The following is a 13,425-nucleotide window of genomic DNA, read 5'->3' as shown; positions in this document are numbered from 1 at the left end:
TTCATCATATATAATGCCATATACTTGGAACTGTATTTTCTACTCAAGATAGATACATGAAAAACATACCAACCAAAATGTTCATACTTTTAGCATTTCCTGTATTCTAAACTTAGGGTAGTGTATTTATATTTTTAAAGTGGTAAAAATTTAAGTAATTCCAGGTAAAATAGTTTTAAAAAGAAAAAGGCTGCACTGATGTCCTTAAAGAGAAATTTATTTGCAGTTACTTAGATAATATTAAAAAGGTCGTGTTTTAGTCAAAAGCACATTTGTGATTTGAGTTATGTTTGTGACTTTGAGCTTTAGGGTGTCTATAATATTAATTTATAATCACATTAATTGTTTTCAATTCTGTTTATTTTTTTTTAAAGTCTGTCTTGAAAGTACAACCAATGTGATTGTGCCTTAAACGAAATCAGTGTCTAAACAAATTCAATATCTAAACACATCTTCACCAATGAACTTAGGGGAAAGGGAAGGAATTTCAAAACACAGACCAGGAAACAATCACAAAATATAGGTTTAATTACTACTGTTAAAAATAAAAAAAAAAAATTAGAAAAAAAGAAACTACCAAGAAAACAAACGTAAGTACTTGAGTAAGTCTAGCTATTCTGAATAATGTAACATCTTTTCTAAATTGTATAAACACAGTAGAAGTTTTAGAACACACAGACACTAAGGAAAAGAAAGGCTAGTTCCTTGGGAATTACTATCCAGTATGATACAATTACTTCAGGATAACAGAAGCAGAACCTTCCTTACAATTAGATTTTAACAAATGATTTTGCCGCTAATAGAAATGGGGAATGTGTGAATGACAAATTTTGGAGGGTGAAAGAAAAAAAATCTACTGAAGGTAAGCACTGGATACAGAACTGAGGTTTGCTTATTTTTCACAACCAAAAATAAGCAAGTTAAACTATCTGTACAAATAAAGCTTGATACTAAGTATGCAAACAGAAGCATAAACATTTGTAACTAATCACACCCATGAAAGACTGGGTTAACACTTCAAACACGGTATTGCAACTAGTGGACATACAAGGCAGAAATTTCTAAAATACTGTTACACAGATGAGTAATGTTAGTATAAATTCTTTATTTACATTAAAATCTGTTTCAGTTTGCTGGTGTGACCAAACCTTAGAAGGTATAATCCCTAAGGGTAAATCAGAATGTAAGAGCAGATATTTAGATACCAGGTAAAGGCTCAATTCGAGGCAATCATAAACCTTCAAGATATTTTTCTAAAGTCACTGAAACCATTTTAGGTGGTGGTCTGGTGGTCAGCTAAAAGTGAACCATTAATCACTAGTAGTTTTTATCCTTGCCATGATAATTTTCTGCACTGAATGGAAACACCATGAATAGAGACACATTTTAAGTAGTAGAAGATTGACATTCTGTCATGCTATTTGATTTTATAAAAAATCATAATAGACCCTCTCACTGTTAAAAGTTGTAGAGGAACTTTATAATAAATTCTTAAATATATTTCTGTGATGTCTAGCAATTGAATAAACTTGAAAGTAGAACAAAAATTTTGCTAATTGCTTTATATTACACAAGGAAATATATATGTATTTACACAAACTGAACTGAACTCCCTTCTCCACAAATAAGACTTCTAAACAGAAAAAAGTTCACAAAGGACTATAGAATGTGACTGGACACTTAACAACTAGACTACCTGGTTGAAATCAGATTTCAGTCCTCTGTCATTCTCAGAGTTTTTCTAATGCCTTTTGCAAAAAGTACAAGTAATGTGATTAAGTTTTATTTAGATTCCTTACTGAGGATAAATTGTTATAAATTCTACACTCACTCACTGAGCATAGAACTCATTGTTACTGAACATGAAAGTTAGGTTTTTTTCATGTGACCTAACTTTCCTCTACCAACTATAAACTCCAAAATAACATTTTCTGTCAGAGATAATATGGACAAAAATTGTGTGCTGAACAGAAAGTTTTGAAACTGCTTAAAATGCACCTACTGTTTAAACCAAACAAGTTTAACAAGTTTAAATTTATACTGCGAGTCCTTAGTGGTCATATAAATAAACGTTTCTTTTTTGTAAACCTCAGCAACTATATTCACACATCGAGTTGTCATCGAGTTAAACTACACCTTTTTAAAGAAAGTATTTTAAAGAGAACAATGAAGAATCCAAGTAAAAAAGTAGGTGTTAGGTTTTTAAATCTATTTTAAGAAATTAAAAATGGAAAGGTTAAGAATTTACTAAATCCTTATTTCCCTAATTGTGGTATTAACAAAAATTTCTCACAAAATGTATAAAACAGCATAAACATTCAAAAGATAACACTAATAGTCATACTTATTCTTTCACTTGATTAGCATTTGTTGGGAAAACAAATGGCCAAAGTGCTTAATTTTCATTTAGAATGGAATAATCTGGCCTAACTGACCAATAATTAAAGAAAATAGTAGAGGATACAAGTATTCAAAGTTTTACACGAATAAGGAGGGTTTGCTATTCTGTCTGCTAAAGAGTTTTACCTCAACTTTAAATCTTCCTAAAATGCCAACATCCCAAAATAAAATTTAGTATTATCTGACTGTAGACTGAATAAACCTTCAACATCAATCCTTAGCACCTCAAATAATGACACAAAGTCATAACACATTTTTTTTTCATGTAAGGACCAAGCAGTTTTAAAAACAATCTAAATGGCCTCAAAGCATTCTCAAACTTACATGAAAATTTGAGTACACATAATACTTCCAAAGAGTGGGACTGTTTTAAGATTCTCTTTGGATTCTAAGGATAACCATTTTGTTCATTTTTAAATAAATTATTATACAAAAATAAACAATTGAGGATGTTCTTTGTTTTTAGTTTACCCAGGCAAAGGCAACCACAATGTACACACAGGCTAGACTGTAACCTGTCCGCACAGAACAAATCAAGAGCGAGCAAGCCAAAAGGGACAAACGAAGCCTCCAATGTGATTTAAGCTCTTGTAACTATGGCTCCTAGAGCAGCTTATTCCTGCCATCTAGGTCTAAGATTGTGGGGCGCAGTTCCAAACCTACCAAAAATGGAAGCCAAGGGCATAAGCTGGCAGGCAGGCAAAAAGATCTTTTGACAGGAATCACTCCATGAGTTAGGGAAGTGGATGAAAGTGAGGGGAATATAATGAAGATTCTAGAATAAAGGCAGTGGCAGGATTAAGAAGAAGCCTTAGGAAGGGTTCTCACACTTCTAAAGTATACATGTTAACTGGGTGAGGACAAAAGTACAGTCCCCAGATTCAAATGAATTTTTAAATAATTATACGAGTGCCTACAGGCCAGAGTTAAATCCCTAGCAGTACTGTTAATATCAGATGTTATCAAGAGTGAACTGGAAACAGATTTTGTTTGTGCCTTTCCACAGACATTGAAGTCAAAGGAAGAAATTGCACCTACAACTAAGAACTAAGAGGCCAAAATATCACCTTCATAAACCTTTGACCATAAATTTCCAAATTTGTGCTCTCATGTAGTTGAAGTTGCATTTATCCTAATTTACTGACATTTTTGTTTAAGCATGCCTACATTTTAAAAAATGGTGATTAGTTTTGAAATTTAAATCTTCTAGAACCTTCACCAAGATTACTATTAAAACCCTTAGTATAAAAGATTTCTGTGATCCTTACAATTGATGGAAGCCCTACTACTTTCACATTTTTTAATTTATATTTTGTGAAATATTAATAGTTAGATATCCCCAATTGCTGAAGAAAATATAGTATGATCTGGTTTCCCAAAATCGAAACATGGTTAATAAAAATTAAAAAAATTGTATTTACACAAAATAGCCTGAAAAATTAAAAAGAACGGTGAATCCTAGGTCCTACAGGGGAGGGAAAAGCGGCATCATAAATAAGTTCAAATTGAAAATTTGGAGTTTTTATCCTGTGCCCCATGCTATTTATTAACTGCCATATTTTAAAAACAACAATTACGTTACAAAGAAGAGGATTTATCATCCACATTTCTTCCTCATTCAGGTCAGCTTGGCTTTCTTCTTCGCAGGTCCTTTGTGCCCTTTGGCCTTTCTTCTTAAATTCCGCCTGTCGACCACAGGCACTTCCACTTCTATCTCCTCTGAGCTGCTATCCACAGTCTTCTCTGTTGATTGCATCAACTGATCCAGTTGCTCAGAAGATGCTTCAGACTGCTCCTCTGACTGGTTCTTCTGTCCTGCATTCTGTGAAAATGGCACATCTTCAAGTTCAACCTCTATTAAAGAGCTCTGAGGAAGAGCTGGAGATGTTTCCTGGGGCTCAGCTACCCCCTCCTCACCCTGGTCTTCCAATGAGGCAGTAGTGTTGGGTGATACATTTTCAGGAATCGATTCTTCAGAAAATTCAGTTATCACGGAGTTTGGAAAACCACTGTCGGACCGTTCTTCATTTGGGATAGTAGCTACATTGTCTGAACTCCCAAAATGTGCTTTCTTTCTTGAAACTAGAGGCAGCCTCTCTTCAGTGTGCCCCTTGTCATCAGATGGGCCTTCATCTAGCAACATTTCTGAGTCAGTTACATGTGAAGTCTAAAAACAAAAAACCCGGTGAACAACTTTTGCAATATAGTTCTTACATAAATTATTCTCAGACACTAATATGCAATGACCCTCAACCACATTTTAAAGAATTCAGTACTCACTACTTTTGTTAATCGTGTGCACATGTTCTGAATACAGCTCAATTTCTTCGAAACTGTCTTACATGATAATTTGGATTCATTAAGTTCTTGCTTTAAAGATGCAATAAAAGTAATGATTTTACCCCAAAAAGTACTTAGGGCACAAACTTTATGTCAAGATTCTTCAAAACCATGAATCAACTCAGTTTTTAGTTTCCTGGTGTTACTGGAGCCAGAACCGAGAATCCTGGGACTTGACACTGTGCTACCCCACTGAGTTTGACTATTAGGTGAAAGGTGAGGGCAGCGAAAATGTTATTCATGTAATTATGTGAGACACTAATAAAATAATGCGATACAAGAGTTTTTTACCCTTAAATTGGAATATTCAAAAGTAGAAATTAAATTTCCTTTTTGATGTGGCACCTATATATACAATGGAATATTACTCAGCCATAAAAAAAGAATGAAATCTTGCCACTTGCAACAACATGGATGAGCTTAGAGGGGATTATGCTTAGTGAAATAAGTCAGACAGAGAAAGATAAAAACCGTATGATCTCATTTGTATGTGGAATCTAAAAAAACAAAACAAAATGAAAACAGACTCAGATAAAAAGAACAAATGGGAGGTTGCCAGAACGGAGGGTGTGAGGGGACTGAAAGAGGTAGGGGATTAAGAGGTACAAACTTCCAGTTACAAAATAAACCACGGGGATGTAATACATAGCATAAGGAATATGGTCAACAATATTGTAATAACTTTATGTAGGGAACAGATGGTTACTGGACTTACAGTGGTGATCAGTTCATAATGTATGCAAAAATCAAATCACTATGTACCACACATGAAACTAATATTGTACATCAACTCTATTTCAATAAAAATAAATAATTATATTTCTTTCAAGATATTCCATCAAGTTTTCCCCACTAATCTAATCTGTCTCCCTAATTAAAACAAATTAAAATGACAGTACTGGTCACAGACTATGTAAGTAATAGGTATCCAAATATTTGGTAAATAATGCTTTACCCATTTTTCTAAGCATTTCCTAAATCTACAAAGTGAAACTCATTTTGTTACTGTCAGTCAGACGAATGAAGTTACAAAGATTTGAATTTTAAAAAACATTACTGATTGCATCTTCTTAAAACACCCAATGTAGTAAAATTGATTTTTCCTGAAGGACTGTACATGCTAAAGTAGAGGAAGATATATATCCCACACTGCCCTAGCCAAGTCAGCAACACTGGACACTATAACTATAAAAAATTAGGATATTTCTCCATTACCTTATCCTGTGCAACAGCCTCAGGAGATTTTGAAGATTCTACCACCAGTGGAACAAGATTCGTAGAGTCTTCACTGGAATTAAAAGACTGCAATTTTAATTCTTCACCTAACACTTCGCTAGTGGAGTCCTCCTCTTCTGTTATAAGTGAAGTCTTAAGAGTATCATCCATTATCTCACCATTCATAGGCTCTGATTCAGATTCCTACACCATCGAGGGCAAAAAAAGTCAGGACAGAATTACAGATTAACTTACTTGTCATACAAGGTGGGTCCATTCTCAGTCGCCCTGTCATGCACCAGGACTCAAGATACATTCTACCACGTTACAGGACACAGGTTAAGGAACAGCAGAGTCAGTAAGAGAAAAGAATCCATAAGTACCCCAATTTCCCTCTGTTCTCATGGAAAAAAGACAGGACCAGGATGCTCTATGGACCCAGTGTGGGTCTGAGATTCAGTGAAGAGACCCTGCCTCCTTCTTTCTCTTCCTCCATACAGGGCAGTGACAGGAAGAACCTTTTCAGTAAAAAGCCACCAGAGAATGTCTAGATTTGGTGCCAGCTCTTTACAGAAAACATCAGCTGCTCGGCACTCGGAATCCTTGGGGCCCCTGGGAAGTCACAGTTTAGCATGCAGGGGGAGGAAGTAGTAGCAGTCTTGTGGGAAGCTGAGTTTGGGTACAGCTTCTTGCTGGGAGGAGAGAGCCCTCAGTCTTAGTGAGCTCATTCTCCTGTCAACAAAGGGTCATCTTTGAACAATGCTGCTCCTTAAATCACATTAAAATATGGAAAAGCGATTTGATAACACTAAGTCTCCAATTTCTGAAACTCCTCCTCCAAGGTTTATCAATTTACAAGATTTTCATTAACATCTAATATTTCTAATTAATCTTAATGACATTCTAATAATTAGAGATCATTTTATTTAATTATCATTTAAAAAATTAGAACACTGGGCTTCCCTGGTGGCGCAGTGGTGAAGAATCCGCCTGCCAATGCAAAGGACACGGGTTCGAGCCCTGGTCCGGGAGGATCCCACACGCTGTTGAGCGGCTAGGCCCGTGTGCCACAACTCTGAGCCTGCACTCTAGAGCCCGCAAGCCACAACTACTGAGCCCGCATGCTTAGAGCCCATGCTCCGCAGCAAGAGAAGCCGCTGTAATGAGAAGCCCATGCACCGCAACGAAGAGTAGCCCCCGCTCACCACAACTAGAGAAAGTCCACTAACAGCAACAAAGACCCAATGCAGCCAAAAATAAAATAAATTTAAATTAATTAAAAATAAAATAAAAATTAGAACACTGATGCACTCAAATGTTAAGAAACAGACTTGGCTGGATTATATAGAACCCCTGAAATCATATAATGAATGCTTTCCTAAGGGATACTGAAATCACAGACTTAGAAAAATTAATCTGGCCAGAGAGTATAAAGAATAAACTGCACACAGAAGGTAATTATAATAAAACTCACAAAAGGACCAACTACGGTAAGAGAAATGTTAAAAGGAAGGAAATGAGAAAGATATAGCAAAAGTTTTTATTAAAAAACCCAGAATTTTGGTGAGTAACTACAAGGGAGAAGCAACAGAAGAGAAAAACTCAGTCCTTCAAGTTCTAGGTTTGGGAACAGAATGAAAAATAAGAAATAGGAAAAAAGGCTCAATAGAGAAGTGATAGGAAAGAACAGATATGTTAAAGTTTAAGATGATAAAAGACATCTGTCTAAACAGAAATATTCAGAAGGCAAGTAATACTGAAGTCTGGATCAATATTGAAAGTCTGGAGTTATTGGTCATCCCCACAGACATGACCATTCAGCCATTAGACTAGATGCATTTTCAAAAGAGAAGAAAGTCAAGAACTGAGTCTTCTAGAATGTCCACAAATACAGGGGAAAAAACAGGAAGCAGAAGAGTCAAAAAGCAAATAAATAAAACCAAAACAAAACTTCAGAGAGAGGAAAACCAAGAAACCAGAACACAACAGTGTTAAAGCCAGGGTACTAGAGAATCCGGAGGAAGAGAGAGTAGTCAACCTAGGTAAGGAAACCCACCAGAATTGAGTGAAAGTGTCACATGTATTGTTGGACAAAAGAAACAGGTTACATGAAGGATGTACAGTATAATCTTAAATTAAAAAAAAAAAAAACAACCACAAAAATATACATTCCCGTAGACATCTAGAAGCATATAAATCCCTTTTTTAAAATATGTTTTGTGGCTTCCCTGGTGGCGCAGTGGTTCAGAGTCCGCCTGCCGATGCAGGGGACGCGGGTTCGTGCCCTGGTCCAGGAAGATCCCACATGCCGCGGAGCGGCTGGGCCCGTGAGCCATGGCCACTGAGCCTGTGCGTCCGGAGCCTGTGCTCCGCAATGGGAGAGGCCACAACAGTGAGAAGCCCGCATACCGCAAAAAAAAAAATGTGTTTGTTTCCCTAATTTTTACAAGAGAAAAAATGTCATTTAAAAATACAATTTCATGAAGTAGAGGAAACAGGAGCTAAATTGGAGCAAGTTAATAAATAAAATCAGTAATGCAGTTTCACTTGCTTAGCTCCTGGCTGGACTTGACAAACAGGTAAAAGATTTTTAAAGAAACTTAAGTATGTTTCAAAGAAGAAATAAGGAATCTGTAAGAGAGGAAAATATTGAAGATATTAAAGAAAAAGAAGGATAGGAAATAGAGAAAATGAAAAAAGAAATGAAGCCAGATAAAGAGTTTTTTACTCAGTCACAAAGGATTTTCCTCCTTGTTTTCTAGTTGTAAAAAAAATGAATTTAGTTATTTTTCTAGGAATTTGTAAATCAACTGTAGTCAAATACATATGTTTTTTCTGGACAACTAATTCTATCCTTCTAATCAAAATAGGGGTGCAATTTAGGGCTTGTTGGATATTAAGGCGTTCTAACTGGTTTTATAAGGTAGACCTCTTATAGTCACATTTGTCACCTCTTATGTTTAATTCTACAAATTAATTTGTATTTTAAATACACTGAGGGACATTACTAACTAAACATCCTCTATTTTATCTTTGCAATATGTCAAACTTTATAAACTCAGTTTGAAATATAAAATACTTGTAACTTTATCCTCTACTACCTGACCTTGCTTTAGACATATATGCTTTTTTTTTTTTTTAATTTATCTTTGCTGTGTTGGGCCTTTGTTGCTGCACGCGGGCTTTCTCTAGTTGCAGCAAGCAGGGGCTACTCTTCATTGCAATGCACAGGCTTCTCACTGCGATGGCTTCTCTTGTTGCAGAGCACGGGCTCTAGGCTCATGGGCTTCAGCAGTTGCAGGACATGGGCTCAGCAGTTGTGGCTCGCAGGCTCTAGAGCGCAGGCTCAGTTGTGTGGCACACGGGCTTAGCTGCTCCGTGGCATGTGGGATATTCCTGGACCAGGGCTCGAACCCATGTCCCCTGCACTGGCAGGCAGATTCTTAACCACTGCGCCACCAGGGAAGTCCTGACACATATGCTTTTTAACATTAAATACAATTTCTACTAAGAGTCTAAAATACATCGTTATGCTTTTCTAACAATATATGACTAAGAAAGTTAAATTTTACTTCCATTCATTTTATTTAATAAGTGAATCTCCTACCTTTTCACCTTCTTGCTTTTCCAGGCCTGGCTGGGTTTCTGGTGCTGGTCGAACATTTTTATCACTACTTTCATCCTCAAATTCAATCACACTCTGTTCAGGTTCTTCTTCCAAGAATTCTTCTGAGCTCTCTGATGTTCGTGCAGTAGACTCCAATCTACAAAACCAAAGAAAAACATTCTTACTTGTTTTATTAAAGATGAATATAAAATTTCAGGAATCTGTTAATAAAGTAACACTTTAGAGAATCAACTAAGTGTTGTTCAGACAACAACTTCAAATTTTATAGGTCCAAAACCAACCTCTTCATCTTCTTACAAGTTTGTTCTCTTTCCTACCTTGTTCTCCAGTTCGATCACCACCTTTTCAATTATGTAAACTAGACCTTTCTTTTACTCTATCTATATTGATTGGATCTTACTCTCCTAGAATGAGCATACATCTCAGCTTACCTGGGACAGTCCAGTTTACAACTTTTGTCCCAGCACTGGCATAATTACGGGCATCCCTCATTTTATTGCACTTTGTTTTACTGCATTTTGAAGATACTATGTTTTTACTAATTGAAGGTTTGTGGCAATCCTGTGCTAAGCAAGTCCACTAAAGCCATTTTTCCAACAGTATTTGCTCACTTCATGTCTGTGTCACGTTTTGGTAATTCCCACAATACTTTGAACTTTTTTTGTTATTATTATATTTGTTACAGTGATCTGTGATTAGTGATGGTTGATGTTACAATTTTAATTGTTTCCAGGTGCCACAGGTTACACATATGACCAATTTTTTTTGTAATGAATTTTTATATTGGAGTATAGTTTACTTACAATGTAGCGTTAGTTTCTGCTGTATAGAAAAGTGAATTGGTTATACATATACCTATGTCCAGTCTTAAGATAGCAAACTTAACTGATAAATGTTGTGTGTGTTCTGACTATTGAAACTGATTGGCCATTCCCCATCTCTCTCCCTCTCTTTGGGCCTCCCTATTCCCTGAGACAAAACAATACTGAAATTAGGCCAATTAATAACCCTGCAATGGCTCTAAGTGTTCAAATGAAAGGAAGAGTCACACGTCTTCTCACTTTAAATCAAAAGCTAGAGATGATTAAACTTAGTGAGAAAGGCACGTTGAAAGCTGAGATAGGTAGAAAGCTATGTCTCTTGTGCCAAACAGTTAGCCAAGCTGTGAATACAAAGCAAAAGTTCTTGAAAAAAATTAACGGTGCTACTCTAAGTGAACACACCAGTGATAAGAAAGCAAAACAGCCTTATTGCCGATATGGAGAAAAAGTTTTAGTGGTCTGGCTAGAAGATCAAACCAGCCACAACATTCCCTTAAGCCAAAGCCTAATCCAGAACGAGGCCCTAACTCTCTTCAATTCTATGAAGGCTGAAAGAGGTGAGGATGCTACAGAAAAGGAGTCTGAAACTAGCAGAGGTTGGTTCATGAGGTTTAAGGAAAAAAGCTGTCTCCGTAACAGTGCCAGGTGAAATAGCTAGTGCTGATGTAGAAGCTGTATCAAGTTATCCAGAAGATCTAGCTTAGATAATGAATGAAGGTGGCTACACTAAACAACAGATTTTCAATGCAGACAAAAAACCCTATTGGAACAAGATGTCATCTAGGACTTTCAGGGCTAGAGAAGAGAAGCCAATTCCTGGCTTAAACTTTCAAAGGACATCCAAAATATATAAACAGCTCATGAAGCTCAATATTAAAAAAAACAAACAACCCAATCAAAAAATGGGCAGAAGACCTAAATAGACATTTCTTCAAAGAAGACATACAGATGGCCAAGAGGCACATGAAAAGCTGCTCAACATCACTAATTATTAGAGAAATGCACATCAAAGCTACAATGAGGTATCACCTCACACCAGTAAGAAGGGACATTATCAGAAAATCTACAAACAACAAATGCTGGAGAGGGTGTGGAGAAAAGGGAACCCTCTTGCACTGTTGGTGGGAATGTAAATTGATACAGCCACTATGGAGAACAGTATGGAGGTTCCTTAAAAAACTAAAAACTGAATTACCATATGAACCAGCAATCCCACTACTGGGCATATACCCAGAGAAAACCATAATTCAAAAAGACACATGCACCCCAATGTTCATTGTAGCACTATTTACAATAGCCAGGTCATGGAAGCAACCTAAATGCCCATCAACAGATGAATGGATAAAGAAGATGTGGTACATATACACAATGGAATATTACTCAGCCATAAAAAGGAACGAAACTGGGTCATTTGTAGAGACGTGGATGGATCTAGAGACTGTCATACAGAGCGTAGTAAGTCAGAAAGAGAAAAACATCGTATATTAACGCATGTTTGTGGAATCTAGAAAAATGGTACAGAGGAACCAGTTTGCAAGGCAGAAATAGAGACACAGATGTAGAGAACAAACGTATGGACACCAAGGGGGGGAAGCGGGGGTGGGGGGGGCAGGGGCGATGAATTGGGCGATTGGGATTGACATGTATACACTGATGTGTATAAAATGGATAACTAATAAGAACCTGCTGTATATAAATAAATAAATAAATGTAGCACAGCCACAGATGTATCCACCCACTTAAAAAGTTTCAAAGGACAAGCTGACTCTCTTGCTAGGCACTAATGCAGCTGGTGACTTGAAGTTGAAGCCAGTGCTCATTTACCATTCTGAAAATCCTAGGGCCCTTAAGAATTATGCTAAATCTACTCCATTGTCCTCCATAAATGGAACAACAAAGCCTGGATGACAGCACACCTGCTGACAACGTAGTTTACTGAATATTTTAAGGCCACTGTTAAGACCTATTGCTCAGGAAAAAAAAATTTCTTTCAAAATGTGACTGCTCATTGACAATGTACCTGGTCACCCAAGAGCTCTGATGGAGATGTACATGAAATTCATGTTGTTTTCATACCTGCTAACACACCATGCACTCTGCAGCCCATGGATCAAGGAAGCATTTCGACTTTGAAGTCTTATCATTTAAGAATTACAGTTCATAAGGCTATAGTTGCCACAGATAGAGATTCCTCTGATGGATCTGGGCAAAGTCAATTGAAAACCTTCTGAAAAAGATTAACCATTCTAGATGCCACTATGAACATTCACGATTCATGGGAAGAGGTCAAATATCAACATCACCAGGAGTTTGGAAGAAGTTGATTCAAACCCTCATGGATGACTTTGAGGGGTTCGAGACTTCAGTGGAGGAGGTCACTGAAGATGTGGTAGAAATAGCAAGAGAATCAGAATTAGAAGTGGAGCCTGAAGATGTGACTGAATTGCTGCAATCTCAAGATAAAACTTTAATGGATGAGGAGTTGCTTATTGTGTATGAGCAAAGAGAGTGATTTCTTGAGATGGAATCCACTCCTGCTGAAAATGCTGTGAAGATTGTTGAAATGACAAAGGATTTAGACTATGACATAAACTTAGTAGACGAAGCCACATCAGGGTTTGAGAGGATTGACTCCAATTTTGAAAGAATTTCTACTGTGGGTAAAATGCTATCAAACGGCATCGCATGCTACAGAGAAATCGTTAGTGAAAGGAAGAAGTCAGCCAATCTATGTGGCAAAGTTCATGGCTGTCTTATTTAAAAAATGGCCACAGTCACCCCAACCTTCAGCAATCACCATCCTGATCAGTCATCAGCCACCAACATTGAGGCGAGACCCTCCACCAGCAAAAAGATTACGACTCATTGAAGGCTCAGATGACAGCATTTTTTTTAACCAATAAAGTATTCTTAAATTAAGGTATGTACTTTTTTTTTTAAACATAATGCTATCGCACACTTAACAGACTACAGGATAGTGTAAAAAACTTTTATGTGCACTAGCAAACCAAAATATTTAAT

General features: G+C 36.7%; 1 protein-coding gene across 8 annotated transcripts in view; it reads right to left on the bottom strand.

The window, feature by feature from the left end:
• Nucleotides 1–505: 505 nt before the first annotated feature.
• FAM169A (family with sequence similarity 169 member A) overlaps nucleotides 506–13,425 on the bottom strand; it is a 65,619-nt gene continuing 52,699 nt past the window's right edge. For all 8 annotated transcript variants that reach the window (XM_004270815.3, XM_033430024.2, XM_033430028.2 and 5 more), the window contains 3 exons: nucleotides 9,563–9,719; nucleotides 5,956–6,159; nucleotides 506–4,567 (listed from right to left, as the gene is read on the bottom strand). In XM_004270815.3, coding sequence (XP_004270863.1) covers nucleotides 4,019–4,567; nucleotides 5,956–6,159; nucleotides 9,563–9,719 — 910 coding nt within the window. In that variant the 3' untranslated portion in view covers nucleotides 506–4,018. The remainder of the gene's footprint in view (nucleotides 4,568–5,955; nucleotides 6,160–9,562; nucleotides 9,720–13,425) is intronic.

The sequence above is a fragment of the Orcinus orca genome, chromosome 3 (assembly GCF_937001465.1).
Source record: "Orcinus orca chromosome 3, mOrcOrc1.1, whole genome shotgun sequence".
NCBI classification, from domain to species: domain Eukaryota; kingdom Metazoa; phylum Chordata; class Mammalia; order Artiodactyla; family Delphinidae; genus Orcinus; species Orcinus orca.
Note: the sequence above shows the minus strand (reverse complement) of the source record. Positions and strands in the feature narration are given on the sequence as shown.